Here is an 18,577-nt window from a genome sequence, read left to right on the forward strand (position 1 = left end):
GCTTTAAAGTTATTCAAAAATATCTGGAAGTAGCAGGCTTGCCAAAGATAAACAAAAACTATAAACTTTAGATAAAGAAATAAAAAGAAAAAATCCGAGCAGTGAAGCAAGTCATGAAAAATAGTAAAACTCCAGGATCGGATGGCTTTCCCTAATAATTTTACAAGGTACAGCACAACCCAGTTTATCTAATTGGGACTGGAGCCAGATCAGATAATTGGGAGAATGGGAAAGTGCGGGGCTGCAGCACCGTGTAGTGGCTACAAGAGAGATCGCCCACTCCTGGACTTGTGTGCGCCAGTTGTTTGGTTAATACAGAGATCCAGGTAATGGAGGGTCAGATAAGTGGGGTTCTACTTTATTTAAGGAGATATTAGTGGGTCCCTTGAGAGGTACCTTCAATGCTATTTTGTTAAAGGATAAACTTCCACAACCTATTAAAGAAGCTACTGTGGTTATTCTCCCTAAAGCTAGAAAAGACCTTACCTTAAGCAGCTCTTATAAGCCCACATCACTGTTGAATCATGACAAAAATTTAGTAAAAATACTAGTTAACTGATTGGAGTCCATGCTCTCAGCTTATGTAAATCCAGATCAAAATGGATACACTAAGGATAGACAAATGTCAGACAGTATTCAGTGAGTTCTTGGGATCATTCACCATACCAGATTACGAAAAGATCCGTTTTGTTTTGTTTTTTTTTAAATCATCATCCCTTGATGCAGAGAAGGCTGTTGATAGAACAGAGTGGAGCTTTCCATTTCAAACTCTGTTCCGTAGGTACACTGGCCCCAGTTCCTTAAATGGGAAAAACTACTCTTGACACCAACCCCAAAGCAGCTGTGTGAGTTACTGGGGTTAAATCTCGTGTTTGAATTACACAGAGGGAGCAGGCAGGGATGTTCATTGCCTCCTTTACTTTTTGTGCTGGTCATGGAGCCTTTCACACAACGATGAGGAACAAGGAATCTATCACAGGAATAAAATTTGCAGGAACACATCAGAAAATAGCTTTAAATACAGGTAATGTAATATTTTTATATAAACCAAATATTTCCCTAAAATTCATGTCTTAAAAAAAAAAAATCTATGACTTTGAGTTAGATTTGAAGTAAATCCTGCCAAACCCAAAAACCTAGCTATAAATTTGTCCAGCTCTGAAAAGCTATCCCTCCAGAAAACATTTGGGTACAAATGGGCAACAAATTCTAGAAGACACCTGGGAATTCAAGTCTTAAATAGTCTTGAAGAATTCTATGATTTGAATGTCAAACACTACGTCAGCAAATGGCATGCAATGGAAGTATGCAATTTTTTTGATTGGGAAGAACAGCTAGGGTCAAAATTAACATTTTGCCAAGGATACGCTTCTTGTTTCAAAATATTTCTTTGATGATTCCAAATAAAACTAGCAGGAATACAGAGGATTTTATTGGAATAAGACCAAAAGAAAGTGAAGATACTTTGTACAAGCCCATTAAAACAGGATGGACTAGCTGGTTCCAAATATTCTATGGCACTATCAAGCCAGCCAGCCCAAAGCAGTAGTGGACAGGAGGCACTTTAACTCATCCAAACACTTTACGGAGCAAGAACATTGTGGTGGTGTGTGCATCACTAGGCTAACATGAATTTAAAAAAAAAAAAAAAAAAAAAAAAATCACACCCTCCAGAAATTTATACACATCCTATAGTAAGGCTACTCTACAGATCAGCAATTGAACTAGACATAAAAGATCTTTTACTTTGCCAAATGATACCCACTGCAAATAATCGAGATATTAACCCAAATTACAAACCAGAGAGCTTTAAAAATTGGGAGATGAATGGAATATACATGGTTGACCAGCTACTGAGTAAAGAAACTTTTCTAAAGTGGAGAGGAAAATTAACTTTAACTGGCCCATTCTTCCATGGTAACAGTACTTTTTCATTAGACATTATATTTCTTTCAACTCTTTAGAAAAATTGTTTTATACAGAAACCTAACTTTAATAGAAGTGGTGGCATCTGGTCAATTAGGAAACAAATAGGTTATAACTAATTAAATCTTTGCAGACAAGTTTCTTAACAAAAAATGTCCATATATCACATGCTAGGAAAAGGACCTGGATAGAAAAATTATACCAGAGGAATAATGTTTGGTCTGGAAAAGTGTACCAACAACTTCAGACTGTAGGACAATAAAAGAATATTACTTTAAGATATTGTTTCAATGGTACCTCACGCCAGTCAGATTATTTACACACACACACACACACACACACACACACACACACTTGAATGGGAACAAATGTTGGGAGAAATAGTGAACGAAGAGATTTTATGCATATATGGGGCACATGACCACTGATCAGAGAATACTGGGATGTAATCCATCACCAAATATTTTTGGATATTTATTACCAAATGATCCTTTGGTAATCCTCATGTGGCTTCCTAGAGGAAACGGTCACACAAAAAGTAATGAAGAATTAATCTCTCATCTACTAGTAGCTCTTCAGTTACTGATAGACTCTCATTGGAAAAAAAAATAGTCCAACTGTAGAGGAATGTCTCAAAAATAAGGAAGGCGGTTATTACAGAAAAATTAACACACCAGTTATGTACTCAGCAAAATAGACAGAGGACAAATAGATACTTAGATATTTAGTTACCTTTTATTCAATACTCAGACAAAGTACATTGACCTGCAAAAAACCCCACCACACCTGTTCAATTTTTTTGAATATTTACATTTGATAGACATCCTGGTATGTTAAATATGTATAATCGGAGATTTCATTCAATTAAATAAAATAACTAAAAACAAAATGTCATAGGTATTGTAATGATGATCATTCTGTAATATGGGAAAGTCCTCCTAAATAGAGATCTGATGTTTATATTCCGGTATAATGTCTCTTTAAACAAAAGCTCACTATTGTAATGATTATTCTTTTGCTTCCAATATTTACATGGTAAGGATTCTAAACCTGTTAATACTTCCTAAATTAATAAATAGTAAAAAACAACTGCATTTCAATGTAATTCTGAACCAGTACTAAAATACATTCAATGAAGCTCTTCACACATAGTTCTTTAATACTGAACTTGTCAAATTTAAAAATATATTAATTCAGTAAGAAACAGCCAGCTAACAGAGTTCTGGCATTAAAAAATAAATGTTACAGGTTTTTGTTTTTAAAAAGAAAAAACCAACACTTGCAGGTGAAATATTTGTTTTGCCTACTATATTTACAAGAAACACAAAATAATACTTTGACTGAAAGTGATTAAAGAAAATTTTGACTATTTCACTATTCTATTTTTTCCACTTTGTTTATTTTGTGTATTTGACAGCACCACTTTATACATAGTCAATTTCTCCTTTACATTTTGTGGGTTTTACATAAAAAACAAGAGAGAAGACAAATATTTAGGAAAATGTGATTGTAAAACTACAGAAATGGGCAGACACAGTCAGGTATATATATGTAGTACTGGAAACTACTTTCAAATCATTTTTTAAAGTGATTACATTTCAAGTTGATGTTGATTTAACATTGGTAGGCCATTGGTAACTATTGTTTTAGGTTCTCTGGTTCAGGAAGACTAAGCTTGGAATGTTTTCTTGGCAATGACAAGAGCTAGAAGCTTAGTTTTTATTTTGAAATGAAAGATCAAATTTCACAGAAACTAAGAGGTCACCCGTGGACAGACGGAAATACCATGGCTGACTATATCCTGCAATAATTAGCACTCATATGAACAGCCTATCTCCAAAAGCCAAAATAGGTTAGCTGATTTAGTCATTAAAAGGGCAAATACTACTGATATGAACAATTTCTTTACAAAGATTACAACTAGATCCCAGAGCGAGCAGGTAACAGCTTTCTTTTTGTAAAATAAGATGTGTTATTTCCCTTCCCTACCTGTGCAAGAGCTGGTTTGGGGAAAACATCATCTTTGCTTTCTTCTTTACTTTTCTCAACTGGAACCCATTCTCCATAGACACTGTCAGCTTCCTTTTTCCTGTGTTGAGACCCAGATGAGACAGGGAACTCCTTTGTCAATGTTACCTGATTTTTTGGTGCTGGTTTTACGATAGGAGTGGTCTTAAAGAAAAAGAAGCATTTTACGATTAGGAAGTGATAAAGCACAATATGCATACATGGTCCTATTCCACAGAAACAATTACTGTAGGTTTTGTGAACATTGAGCACCAAACACTATTTCAATTTTCTTTCCTTAGCTGGTATTAAAATTAAAACTCTAAAGATACAGTCTCTGAACTAAAATCGGGAAGATGTTATTTAAAATTTTGAGACTGGATCCTTGTTTCACATATGAAGAGTGAAGTGACACCTAAACGGGTAGTTTTTCCTTTCAGTTCATAAACAGTGTTAGAATTATTAGGGAGTAAAGGTGCTAAATAAATGAAAATTATTATTGCTGATGATGAGAATAATACAGGAAATGCCTAATTCTAAAGAGTGACGAAAATACTGATTGCTCTGTGAAAAATCCAAGATGTGACTTTGGACCCTTCCCCTCCACATTAGAAAATCATGATGTTTCACAAAATAAAAATAAATAAATGCTTCAGCTACATTAATGGAATACTTGTACTCACACAATTAAAATTATTGCTTTTTAAATCTTCTGGCACATATACAGTTTCAGCATTAAATGCGGGGGAAATGCAGGTAAACAAAGAAACTGAAAACTAAGTAACTCAAAGTACCATTTAATAGCATCACCATGTCTTTACTTCGTTCTGGAAGAGAATATATTCCTATTTTGTCATAGAGATGAGACATTTTGCACTCGTGTTTTAGTGAAGTGGACTATCAAAGTAGAATGCTACATATACTTAGTTATGGAATAAAACATGCAAAAACAGAAGATCAAGTGTTATGTGCCCAAGAAAACCAAGACCTAGATGCACTGTCAAAGCTAGATCTTGCCATGTGATGCTTATACAGAATATACAAATATAAAAACAACACAGAGCAAGTGTGCAGGTATCACTGATTTCAACGGTGTACAGTATATCCAAAATGACAGGATGAAAGAACTTCTAAAGTACATATAAAATTAACTTACTATAGTTCTACAATTAAATGTATACAAAGTAACAACTGTAAGCCATTGTTTGGAAAGCATGTATATAAAGAACAATTATAATTAATACATCAGAAAGAATGTATCTAGTTTTGACTCCTGAACAGTGCCTTCTCTCTCCCAAAAAAATTCTAAAAAAACTCACCTATATTCTGTAAAGTATTCAAGCTATGAATATACATATCTCTTTGTTCTAATAATACTTAGCACTAATATAGTGCTTTCTATCTTCAAATAGCTTTACAATATTATTTATTCCTCACAACACTCCTGCGAGGTAGGTAAGATTTAGACCCACTTTTCACATGGGGAAATAGTCAGAAACATTACACGACTTGCCTAGGCCACAAAAGGAAATTGGTGTCAAAACTAGGATTAGAATTCAGGGGTTCTTAATTCCAAGTCCCATGCTCTCAGGGTCTCCCCTCTATCTGTGTATTGCAACATATTCCTTTTCCTGCTTGCGGTTTTGTGTTATCAGCTCTTAATGGTAAGGGCCGGCTGAGCAATTCACTTACTGCACAATACTATGTACAGTTGTAGTACTATAACACCATCATCTTGATCAATTAAATCTTAGGCAAACCTAGCCAAAGAGAAACCTGCTAGAGTCGTACACAGATGATGGACTGATGTCTTGGAGGGGATATTAACAGACTCCACCTCTCAATGAGAAGTCAGGAAACTAAGTGCCCACAAGGTACAGTCACTCTAAATATCTGATCACACTAGCAAGAGAGAACATTGCCATAAAGAACTCTCCTCACCCTCTTCCCCTTGTACTGCATATTCCTTTTGGGAGATTTAAATATATAATGAAAACCAAATAATATTTTATTTTTGTTAAGATAATAGTAACAGCAATGGAACCATGGGATCTAATTAAACTGAATCAGTTCTCAGACAGAATACAATATATACTGTCCAAAAGCTACACTATCATCTACAATTAATATATTACCAGAAGCTTCTTCAGGTTTACAAAACACATTCCTGATCACCTCAGCCTTGGCACAGTTTTTTTGTGGATACAGCAAAAATAAAGTCCCAGAGTTCCCTGAGCTGTGTTTAAGGTGATCAAAACTTGTCTTGTGTTGTAATAATGCTGACATATAATCCAAAAAGATTTTAGTTTGAGAAGATGCAAAGTTCAGCATTTCTAAGTTCCTTGCTATTTACAGCAGTCTGTGTTGCAACTGAGGATTTCTGCATACTAAAACAGTACCAGGAAAAAGGGTTTTGTTTGTTTTAAGTGGGATGCCTTTCACTCAGCATGAAAGCAACAGTTCCAGCAGGCAACAAAGATCCTAGAATATTGGTAAGTCTTTGAGAGAAGAGAGACATTCAATAAGCATATTCCATTTTTCTCTGGTACACCCATTTCATTAAACTCTTCCTCTGTCCATCAGTATTATTTTGAAATGCTTTGTTGTCCTGTATAAAATAATTAAATCTGTATGATGTGAAGACGTTTTCTTCAAGTCACTCACTCACTGCAGAACTGCTTCCATTTTGCCATAGAACTTTGTCAGCATTTCCCGCCACCCCCCACTCAGTACCTGAAAGAAGTTCCACAACAGTGTGTAAACGATTATGCAGCAAGTCCAAACACTTAGACATTGCCATTTTCAGGTGCTGAATGTCCCCAACAAACAAGGCAGTGCATTTGGTAAATTGATTTACAATGAAGGCAAGTGATGGAGGATGTGCTCCGTTCACTGTTCTTGACTCTCACAATGGACTTCAATCAAAAACTTAGCCCCCCAATTAACTATTTTTAAGCCTCTAGTTTCTGCATTGAGCAGCAATGACAATATCTTTTGCTCAGCCCTCATGTGACTGGTGTTGGTCCTGATCCTGCAAATAGCTAAACACATGAGTAAGAGCTTCTCTATACACAGAGAAGTTATACCAGTAGAAAGTAGGATATGAATTTAAACCACTGATTATATTGTTATTACTCCTTGTGTTGACAGACTTATTCTGGACACTCATTTTGGAAGGGATTTAAACTAAGCCAAAAAAAGCCACTCTTACTCCAAAGTAAGAGTGTCCACATGGAGAGTTATACCAGTATAACGATACTGGTTTACCTACACCTGTATAACTGGTAAAACTTTCCCACGTACAGAAACTCTAAGGCCTGGTCTACACTGGAGGGAGGTGAGGGGGAAATCGATCTAAGATACACAACTTCAGCTACAAGAATAGCGTAGCTGAAGTCGACATATCTTAGATCGACTTACCTCCCATCCTCACGGCACGGGATCGACGGCCGCGCTCCCCTGTCGACTCTGCTTCCGCCTCTTGCCCAGGTGGAGTTCTGGAGTCGACGGCAGAGTGTTCAGAGATCGATTTATCATGTCTAGACGAGACGCGATAAAATCGATCCCCGATAGATCGATTGCTACCAGCCAATCCGGCAGGTAGTGTGGACGTCCTGTAAGTGTTTACAGGATTGAGGCCTTTATATGTAAAGAAGGCAACCACTACTTCTTCCCCCAACCTCAAAGAAACTAAAGTGTGTAGTGAGATTACTCAAATTGTCAGCAGATTAAGAGTGGCTAAACTCCATGCTAATTAATTTCAAAATGAATTCATTTAAAGTAGGTCAGTGTGTTTCTACCGATATCTGCAACTCATCCTCCCCGCCCCAAAAAACACCACACCAACCTTAAATATGCTGTTTAAATAAAAAAGGCTCATCTGTTTTCAGGAGTTTCTAGCTTTACTAAAAACTCCTGAGGACCTGCCAAATCCTTCGATACCTCATCTGCTACAAATATAAAAAAGACAAGGTTACCAGCTGTGGTTAAAAAGACCTTTCCGTTCCAAGATCTGGTGAAAAATTCCACCAAGGAGAAAAATGTGTTTTTGTAGAAACCTAACATTTCAACAGTCCCGTTACTGCTCTGTTTGTACTACAAAAAGAAGTGTTATGAAGTTTGTAGCGTCAGGAAACGATAGCGTAATAAAGTGGATGCCACTCCTCTGTAGTGGGTAGCTACCTCTTAATAAGCATCTCATACTCGTGACTAGTTCCATCACAGACTATTTCCACAAACACCTGGTCATGGTAGATAACCTGGCAAAAATATACCAAAAACTCTCTGTAAGACATGAAAAACTTCTTAAGATGGTAGGTGATCTACACAAGTACCACATTTAATGAATATTAGTCCATATAAAACAAATTTAATATATTGATTCAATTTAAATATCTGTTAATTCTAAACTGGCTAAAAATATATTTGATATTGGCAAACGGAGAATTAAGAGGGACTGTAAAACAATTATTAACAGAAAAAACTGTATTAGTGTAATATTAAGGTGAACAAAAATCAATAAACATGAAAATTAAGATAAACATGCAACCTTAACTCTGCCTCTTTATGAAAAGAGCATCCAATCACATAATCAGGTTATCAGCTGAAACAATACACTTTAGATATATGCACCTAAGATAACATATTGTCTTGAATTTAAAGAGGCGGCAGAATAAAGGTTAACTTTTATTATCCCAGACTTAAAAGAGCTTAACTATGCCCACCTGGACAGTACTCCAGCTGCTCCATTTCCATAAATTATATGTTTTTGCAGTTTAAACTGGTCTAAACCTTTAGATCATCTTAGGTAGCTAAAATTGATCTACACATTTAGATCACTTCAAGCTGCTTTCTGAAAGGTGTACAAAGCAGGTAAAGGCTAGACAAGAATTGCTAGGGTGCAGGTCAAGAGGGGGCACTCAGACTAGTCATTTAAACCAGTTTTATAACAGAAAGCTACTGCATGTGCTCAATATGCATTTTTCAAATGCTCCTAAATTTAGTAAATGAAAATGAAAACAACCAATGTGAATAGTCTTCAGTAATTATACTAGGGCTGTCAATCAATCGCAGTTAACTCACACGATTAACTCAAAAAAATTAATCACAATTAATCAGTTCTAATCGTACTGTTAAAAAACAGAATACAAATCGAAATCTATTTAATATTTTGGATGTTTTTCTATATTTTCAAATATATTGATTCAATTACACCATAGTATACAAAGTGTACACTGCTCACTTCATATTTATTTTTGATTACAAGTATTTGCACTGTAAAAATGATAAAATAGTATTTTTCAATTCATCTCATACAAGTACCGTAGTGCAATATCTTTATCATGAAAATGCAACTTACAAATGTAGATTTTTTTTTGGTTACATAACTGCACTGAAAAACAAAACAATGTAAAACTTTAGAGCCCACAAGTCCACTCAGTCCTATTTCTTTTGTAGCCAATCACTAGGAGAAACAAGTTTGTTTACATTTATGGGAGACAATGTACATTTGCAATGTCACGTGAAAGTGAGACAGACTTTTGCATGGCACTTCTGTAGCAGTCATTGCAAGGTATTTACATGCCAGATATGCTAAACATTTGTATGCCCCTTCATGCTTTGGCCTCCATTCCAAAGGACATGCTTCCATGCTGCTGTCGCTCGTTGAAAAAATCATGTGTTAATTAAATTTGTGAATGAACTCCTTGGGGGAGAATTATATGTCTCCTGCTCTGTGTTTTACCCACATTCTGCCATATATTTCATATTATAGCTGTCTTGGATGATGACCCAGCATGTTTTTCATTTTAAGAATACTTTCACTGCAGATTTGACAAAACGCAAAGAAGGTACCAATGTGAGATTTCTAAAGATAGCTACACCACTCGACTCTAGGTTCAAGAATCTGAAGTGCCAAAATCTCAGAGGGATGAGGTGTGGAGCATCCTTTCAGAAGTCTTAAAAAAGCAACACTCTGATGTGGAAACTACAGAACCTGAACCACCAAAAAAACCAACAACCTTCTGCTGGTGATATCTGACTCAGATGATGAAAATGAACATGCGTTGGTCTGCACTGCTTTGGATCATTATCGAGCTGAACCCATCATCAGCATGGACACATGTCCTCTGGAATGGTGGCCAAAGCATGAAGGTACATATGAATCTTTAGCGCATCTGGCACATAAATATCTTGCAACGCCAGCTACAACAGTGCCATGCGAACGCCTATTCTCATTTTCAGGTGACATTGTAAAGAAGAAGCAGGCAGCATTATCTCCTGCAAATGTAAACATATTTGTTTGTCTGAGTGATTAGCTGAGGAAGAAGTAGGACTGAGTGTACTTGCAGGCTCTAAAGTTTTACATTTTTTTTATTTTTGAACACAGTTATTTTTTATACATAACCTGTAGGTTCAACTTACATGATAAACAGATTGTACTACAGTACTTGTATTAGGTGAAATGAAAAATACTATTTCTTTTATCACTTTTACAGTGCAAATACTTATAATCAAAAATAAATATAAAGTGAGCACTGTACACTTTGTATTCTGTGTTGTAATTTAAATCAATATATTTAAAAATGTGGAAAACATCCAAAAATATTTATATAAAATGGTACTCTATTATTTAATCACAGTAAAAAATGTTAATCATGCAATTAATTGCAGATAATTTTTTTAATCACTTGACAGCCTAAATTATACACATGCCAAGTTTTATATTCCAAACTTCAGTCACAAGTTTTCCACATATTCAAGAATGTTTTAAAGTGGAAAAAGTGTTCTATATTTCATTTTCTTTCCGCTCACTCAAACCTGAAAAAACAGCTGAAGATATTTTCAATTTTTCAAAAAATAAAAAAATCCACTTTTGGGGAGAAGACAAACACGGAAAATTTTACTCCAAAGTTGAATAACTCAGAAAGTTTTGAGCATATGAAAACATGAAACTAACAAAAATGTATTTGCATTCTAAACTATAAAGTACTTGCTGCCAGCATAAGGGCTGTTTTAAATAAGCAGCATTATGCAAGGCTACATGCTAGTTTTCTGTATATATGTATCTGTCTCTACACCGTAACATTGCCTTGTTTATTATTCTGAGCCTTATCTGGTAACAAATAATGCCAGCCTTAAAAACATAATATTTCATTTAATTGTCCATTTTTTAATATTCTTCAGGACTTTGATCACCATACCGTGAAGCCTAGTCAGCACTAGGTGCTAAGAGAGATTCAGGCATGTTCAATAAGGATAAAAGCTTCAGAGATTTTAGATAAAATATGAAAAAAATCTCTACTGAGCATGTGTGAAGTAAGATTTTTCAAGGAGTTATAATTTGGCCATATTTGGTCAGATTTTCAAGGGCACAGCAAGAGGCACATACATCCCTGATACAAAGGCCACAGCCCTGCTAAATTTCAAGTCTCTGATTCAAAGCATAGGGGTGCTAAAGCTGTTCAAAAAATAACAAGAAAACCCAAATGGTTGCCAGAATCTCTTAACATGAGCAAAAAAAGTGTATTTTCCCTAGGTTCATTCTCGGAAACAGCTTAACCATTCAGGCTGAAATTTTCCAGAAGAGTATATTCAGCCTCTGGCAGCCATGTGGCATGAAAAACTTCAGCCTAAATGCTTAAAGTTTGGCAAAGTTCTAAGCAACTGAAAACCTGATCCTATAATGGGAAGTGTCAGGCAGCCTCAATAATATATAGTATTCATTACCAGCCCAGTTTTGCTGCTGCTGTTTTGTTTTTTAAAGAATAAAGATAAATACTGTACTTTTTACCTGTATTGCATCTTAAAGGTAGGCACATCTAGGCAGTCTGTCCCCACCCCTACTCCAAGCCCAAACCCAACCCCTACATGTCAGGCACTCACTTATAGCTAGGCATAGGTGTTAAAGTCACTGAAATTCACAGGTAAAGCTGTGACCTCCGCTGCCAGCCCAAGGCAGCCAGAGCAGGAACAGCACTGGGGTCTGTGCTGCTTTCCTGTAAGCCAGAGGTGCTGTTTTCACGCTCCCCTCCCTCGACCTGGGGGGAGAGGCTGTTTTCACCACCAGTGCCCCTCCCACCGCACCCTAGTCGGGAGGGGAGCAAGCTTGCCCAGGCCGGGAAAGAAGCTGCCTGCAATGAAGTGCCTAGCAGCCTCTGGAACCTGGCACAGAATGTGAACTGCTGGAGCCAAAGCTGTGTTTTGTTCAGAGTTATGAACATTTTGGAGTTACAGATAGCTCGGGAATGGAGGTTATCTGTGATTGTGAGGTTCTACTGCAAGTATTGAAAAATTAGCTTTAAAAAAAACTGTTAAAGGAAATCAGCTGTTTTAAAATATATTAATTTTAATCAGAATGTCTCTAGAAAGAAAAATAGTGAGTTTTAATCTAGCGACACAAGTTTCTCTTAATTTGGCCATGAACTTCACTGAGTTTTGACCAGTATCTTACTATGGCATTCAAGTAGGTATGTTGCTGTTGAAATTTTGTTAACATTCCATTGCAAATCCATGTCAATATAAAAACTGCAATTCCGTAATAAACTAACATTTCCTCCATTGATAAGGGTCATCAAATTTGTTTTTCCCTGTACCTACATACATTTGCTAAAATAAAACAAAATTAAAACTTATAATCTATAACTGTTTAAAGTACTTACATTTAAGTTGAAAAAAATGGGTTTAGGTTCATTGAGTTTAAAAGGATGATTATAGAAAGGGCGTTCCTCCTCCTCTTCATCAGAATCATGAGGCTTGTTCACAATCACATCATCTGTGCTTTGTGCAATCTTCTTGCATTTCTACCAAAAAATAACTGAATCAATCTGAATATCTGGACAGAAACATTCCTTATTTCTACAAGAAATGACAAATTCGTTGAAGTACATATTTAAAATTGGGAATAAATGAATTATAAAGGAGGAGTTGATCGTTTGGGGAACTCTTTACAAAAAATTCAACTAGCATGAACATATACCTCTGCCATTTACTTGTACATCGTCTATCCATTGAAGTGTGTCCATCTTGTCTAGATGGACTTTGATCCCTACTCTTTTATCCATCGAGAGCTATACTATAATCAAAGGGGCTGCATGGAGCTATTTTCAGGAACCAAGGCTAAAATTATGAGCTCTTCAAAAGCACAGACTGTCTCTTACTATGTGCTTGTAAAGCACTAGCATCCAGGACAATGGGGCCCCCTCTCCTGATTGGAGCTTTTAGGCACCATAACATAAATGTTTAATAGTAGTAGTAAATAAAATAAAATAATAATAATAATAAAAAGACAGCTCACTTATTTAGTTGGCCTGCAGGGAGATTTCCACACAAAATGACTGCAAGGAAAACCCCAAGAAACAATTACTTGTTTTCACTGGTGGTGCAGAAATCTTCCCAGGTGCAATGGTTTTAAAAGAAAGATTAGGACACCTCTGAAATGTTTTGCAGGTTAGAAGAACTGAACAGGACAATCCCACTTTGCATACTGTGCAAGTGAAACCTAAAAATGTACAGTAAATGGGGAGGTGCTAAGAACAAATCTATGTGGCAGTCCAAGTTGTTACTCTTCCAGGAATATGTAAAAGCAACTTTAGGGTAGACCGTAACAGTATGACTGGAATATGAGAGAAGAGATATTTTCCTGAAAACAACTGGTGGACTAGCATTTAATAACAAATTACTATTTATTACTTATAGGCTGGCTTGTACTGTTTGCTCCAGAGGTATCTGTAACTGCATTGGTTTGAGGTGAGTTTGAGAACATTACAAAGTTGGAAATTCTGAAAGCCAAAATAATTAATGGTGTTTTTCTGTCATGAAAATGAGCAGAGAAAATAGTGGCATGTCACCATTCATCATTATATATTAGTAAAAATTGGAGACATTACATGGCTCAGGGGATTGGTAAAAAGATTTAGAGCCAATCACCGAACTTATTGGTTCAACTCCAATTCATATCAACAGCAATCAGAAGTTATAAACATTTGATGATTGTTTGATGGCCTATTTGGAGTTGAGAAGGGGCCATATCACAAAAACTACCATTGGAATGGCACATTACTTGTCAGTCTAAGCAGAAACCAAAAACTGAATAGACTTGGAGACTGTGCTACTATCTGTCTCAAGTCCCTCCAAGTCAAGGTTGAAACACATCTGTGTCATGGGGCAATGGGGTAAAGCCTGCACTGCCACCATATCATGTTATACCTAATATGTGGGCAGTCAAATTTCAGTTTCTCTTTACGTGAAATGGCATCTTTTCCATGAACACTACAATTATTATTTTATTTTATAAAAAAAGCTTAGATGTCAGAACTGTGATAGTTTTTAAAATGATAGAATGGCATCTTTGAACAGAAAATTTTCAGTGTGAAAACTTGAGAACACATCCCAGAACTTAGCAAAATCAGACAGCATGAAGTTTCCTGTGACAGAAGAAACAAAGTGCAAAGATTTCTTTCGTGATCTGAACAAAAAGAACTTTAATATACTGCAATTGGTACAGGTCATAATTTTAATCATCAAATTCTGTCCTTGGGTACGCATACATACGTCTCACCAAAATCTAGAGGAGCTGAACATGTGCAGTAAAGGATAAAATTTGATTCAGAGAGTAAAAAAGTGTGATATTTTTATATTTTTAAATTATAAAAGTCAGTGACTGACTGCTATAAGATGACAAACATCAAATTTTCAATATTAATAGAAGTTGTGAAGAAAACATGATAAACCATTAGGGCTCAATCTTGCAGTCGTCCCACAAGCAGATTTTCATGAGAATTAAACATATAGAATTACAGCTTGACCAGACACCTAGTTATCAACAGTAACAGTCGGCTAGCTATTTTCAAATTTAATTTCCTTACCTCAGTGAGCTCCTTTATTGTATCTCTTGCTGACTTCTGAGTAACTTTCTCCTCCTTCTTTGCTGGAGCTATAATAGGCAGTAAGCTTGGTGGTAAGGGGACACCAGCCTTAGCACACATGGCAGCAGCATTAGCTTTGGCTATTTCAAGTAGCTGGGCCTTGTCTATAAGAATATTAAATATTAATTAGTGGGCCTCTAAAGATTTCTGACAGCCAACGTATATGTATAGATATACATATATACCGTATACACTTGATCATAAGCCTGTTCATTTATAAGCCGATCCCCCCAAGATGGATAAGTAAAAATGGAAAATTTTTATAACCCATTCATAAACTTTGGCTCCCAGGCCAACAGGATAAGCTGCTGGCGGGCTGAGATGGTTTGTTCGCATGCACGGAGGTAAACCTAAGTAAACAAAGTGTCCCGGCACGCCACCTGCTTACCCTGACGGGCCGGGACAGCAACTGGAGGGGAAATGGGGGGAGGGGAAAGCTGAAAGTCAGGGGACTAACCCCCGTGATCACCCCCCACGTTAGCCCACCCCTAGCCCAAGACCCCCACACTCTCCCCATCCCATCCCACCCCACCCCACCTTATCTGGGGAGGGCCAGGGGATGATGTCTCTGGCCTGGCTGGAGCTGCTCCAGCAGGCTGGTCAGCGTGGCCAAAGCCTGCTCCGGCAGGCCAAATCGGGCGACGTGGCTGCAGCATGTTCCAGAGGGCTGAGCTGGGCAGCACGGCCACAGCACACTCTGGCGGGCCAGGCGGCGTGGCCATAGCATGCTCTGGGGGGGTGGGGCGAGTGGCACAGCTGCAGCCTGCCAGTCCTGGAGCTACAGCTGCTTTGGAGGCTGTGGGGACAGCAGCGTGGCCAGAAGAGGACAGACTCTGGCCCCGCCTCTTCCCTTCTGGCACTGCTGCCTCTCCTTGCTCCTTCTGTTATGGGGAGGGGCTGTGTCCCACCTCTCCCTCTCTATACCCGTTCATAAGCCAACCCCCTTCTCTGGAGCTTCCCTTTTTTAATAAAAAAATTTGGCTTATGAACGAGTATATACAGTAATAATTTTAGGACCAGTTGCAATACTAAATCAGTTTTCCCACCACGCCAACCAAACTTTATGAACGTAAAAACAGCACACACACACATACACAAAATATTATTCACACTTTATATATATATAAAAAGTAACATGGAACATTGCATTCACTTTTCCCTCATATCACAGGAGGCATATAACTAAAGAGACCTGCATAGGAGGAAAAAACTGGGTCTGCATTTTTTTTATTTTTGATCCTTTATGGTGTATAAAGGCCTGAAGGGTTCCCTCCCCCTCAAAAAAAAGACAGTGTTAGTTTTTTCTGCTTGGTTTTTACTTTAGAAACTCAGGTTTGTGTGACTTGAGAAACAGTGAAACAGAAACTTTACAAGAGTGAGAAAACATGAACTGAGAAGGGAAGAAGTCCTTAAGACTACCTAAAATTCCAGATTGTGTATGTGGTATGTGCGTGTGCGTATTTCGGTCAATGCCTATTTAACTTAATTGACTAATTAACATTTTGCAGACATTGTTTAAAGATTCAACATCATGGTGTCTTATATTAAGGTGAAAGTTCACAATATTCATCCTCTAAGACGTGTGAAAGGTACTCCCACAAAAACTGTGAAAGACCAGAGTTGACATTCCTGATATTTCTCAGGTAAAAGTGAGGGAGAAAGAAGAAGTCATAAAGAAACAAAAATGGGGCACAAGCCCCATTTTTCTGAAATCCTTTGCAGCTCACTTTTAAACCATTCCTTGAAATAATATCTGAAAACACTGAAAGTCAACTAAAAAGGACAATATTAAATATACCAACTATAACCAAATCAGGAAATTAACAAGCATTTTATGTCATAGGTTAAACACTGTGAATATCTCTCTCAAACTGTTAAGAAAATTATTACATATTAAAAAATTTTAAACATGACAAGATTCTGCTTTTTCATGGAAAATAATAAATGTGGCTTCTAATGTATAGAGAAGGCAGGTAATGGAAATACATGAGGCATATTTGTGTATTCTAATAATTGTGACTCAAACCACTTTCCAAAAAAATCCTGCAAAAACCAAATAAATGAAGTATCACCACCTTCAGCAAGAAGTTACACAGGTAAACCCTCGTATCAGGATGAGATTCCCCTTACTTTTTAAGCAATGGAAAAGATCACACAGCTTCATGCTTGCAGCTACAGAAAAGACTCCAAGTGAAGCTTTACGTGAAACTGCAGCAGCAGCAGTTCACCTCCCCAAAAAATGCTCTAACTTCCCCAGCGAAAGCTGAACATGCTGAGTAGGGACTACATCTCTGCTCATGCTAAGCCAGCTCTTGTTTCCAGAAATTTTCTCCCTCCACTGGCTCCAACAATGTGGAATGAGTGGGACAAGGCAGTACACTGAGCTGTTCAACTCTCCATCCTCTCATTTCTTCAGGCAATGAGACTAGCTGGGGTTGGGAACAATTTAAGAATCTGCCTCCCTCCCCAAATGCTGTGAATATAAAGCTACTCTAGCACCTGTACTACTCTAGAATGAGAGAGGGAAAAGACAAAGGAGTGAAGTGAGGGGCATAAGATGTGGCCCAAGGTGAAGTCAGGAAGCAGAGCATACACATAAGGAACAGAAACAAAACTATTCCAAAAATCAGGGAGAATGGATAGGAACAGATAAACCAACGAAAACATATAAATGATTTCTTTATTTTAGGGTGGGAGTATACTGAAGTTTCTTTCAGCTACAGACCAAAATAACTATTACATCTAAATAACCAATAGCAAAAAAAGAAATGCAAGAAATATCAACTCCTTACTACAATTCTTCACAGTGGGGATTCTTCCTCTTCCCCAAAGATAAAAATTAAATTGAAGCTCTGCTCCTTGTGGCAGGAAAGAGGCAGAGGATCCAAGAAAACAATGTGTGATATTACTGTTTTCAGCCTTAATTTTTGGTTGTTCTACATTTTTGCTTAAGGAGACACACACACCCCCGTCATATCAGATTCTCAAAATCTGTTGCATCTTGCCACACAGTTGAAGAGCTGTTTTCAGTGCTGTAAACATATATGTGATGTTAGGTTATGCTCATGCCCTCAATAAAGAGTTTAAGTTCTTCACATTTCTAGGTAAGTCGTCTTTCACATCTTGATCTGGAAGTCATTCCTGATGCAGGCAGCAATCAATGAGGAGCAAATGAACTTCCATACTACAGCTTTCCAGTATCTGGAACAACATCTCAGGTGTCTTGAGTCTTGCCTCTGACTAAGGCTGCCTCAGTCAGCAGTCGTGTGTGGAAACGTGTAGTTAACATAATGGATTTCTGCTCAACAACTTGGAAACCAGCTAGTTGTATCCAAATATTGCCACCTTACTATGTGATACAGAATAGAATATAGGGACCCTGACAACCTGTGCATGGTGGCAAAGTGAGATCTATTCAATACACTCAGTGATTTCAGCCCAGCATCCTTAAACGGTTCTAAGCTCAGCTCCTAAGGGAAGTAAGTAAGGAAGAATTACTAGATTTTTCCTCCTCAAGCCCCATGGAAATTTGGAGTGCATTACATGAATCCTCTAGCTCACATCCTTTGTTAACCAGATTACTTGCTCAGTCCTGCCTCTTTTTATATAAAGGAGGTAATTTTGAACAGCAACAGAGAAGTTGCAAATGAAGTAAGAGAATTAATATGACTGGCAAAGAAACATTATGCTGACTGTAGGACTCCCACATGTGTATTTTG

General features: G+C 37.2%; 1 protein-coding gene across 14 annotated transcripts in view; it reads right to left on the reverse strand.

Moving 5' to 3' along the window:
- SON (SON DNA binding protein) overlaps nucleotides 1–18,577 on the reverse strand; it is a 68,728-nt gene that overhangs the window by 32,454 nt on the left and 17,697 nt on the right. For 13 of the 14 annotated variants that reach the window (XR_004002422.1, XR_004002419.1, XR_004002421.1 and 10 more), the window contains 3 exons: nucleotides 14,799–14,962; nucleotides 12,594–12,734; nucleotides 3,916–4,098 (listed from right to left, as the gene is read on the reverse strand). Coding sequence is in view for 11 of the 14 variants with exons in the window: in XM_030578611.1 (XP_030434471.1) it covers nucleotides 3,916–4,098; nucleotides 12,594–12,734; nucleotides 14,799–14,962 (488 nt within the window). In the remaining 3 variants the exon portion in view is untranslated. Of the gene's footprint in view, nucleotides 1–3,915; nucleotides 4,099–12,593; nucleotides 12,735–14,798; nucleotides 14,963–15,958; nucleotides 18,329–18,577 lie in introns of those variants that run through there. The other variant, XM_030578688.1, reaches the window with a different exon arrangement.

This window comes from Gopherus evgoodei, chromosome 1 (genome assembly GCF_007399415.2).
Source record: "Gopherus evgoodei ecotype Sinaloan lineage chromosome 1, rGopEvg1_v1.p, whole genome shotgun sequence".
Taxonomy (NCBI): Eukaryota; Metazoa; Chordata; order Testudines; family Testudinidae; genus Gopherus; species Gopherus evgoodei.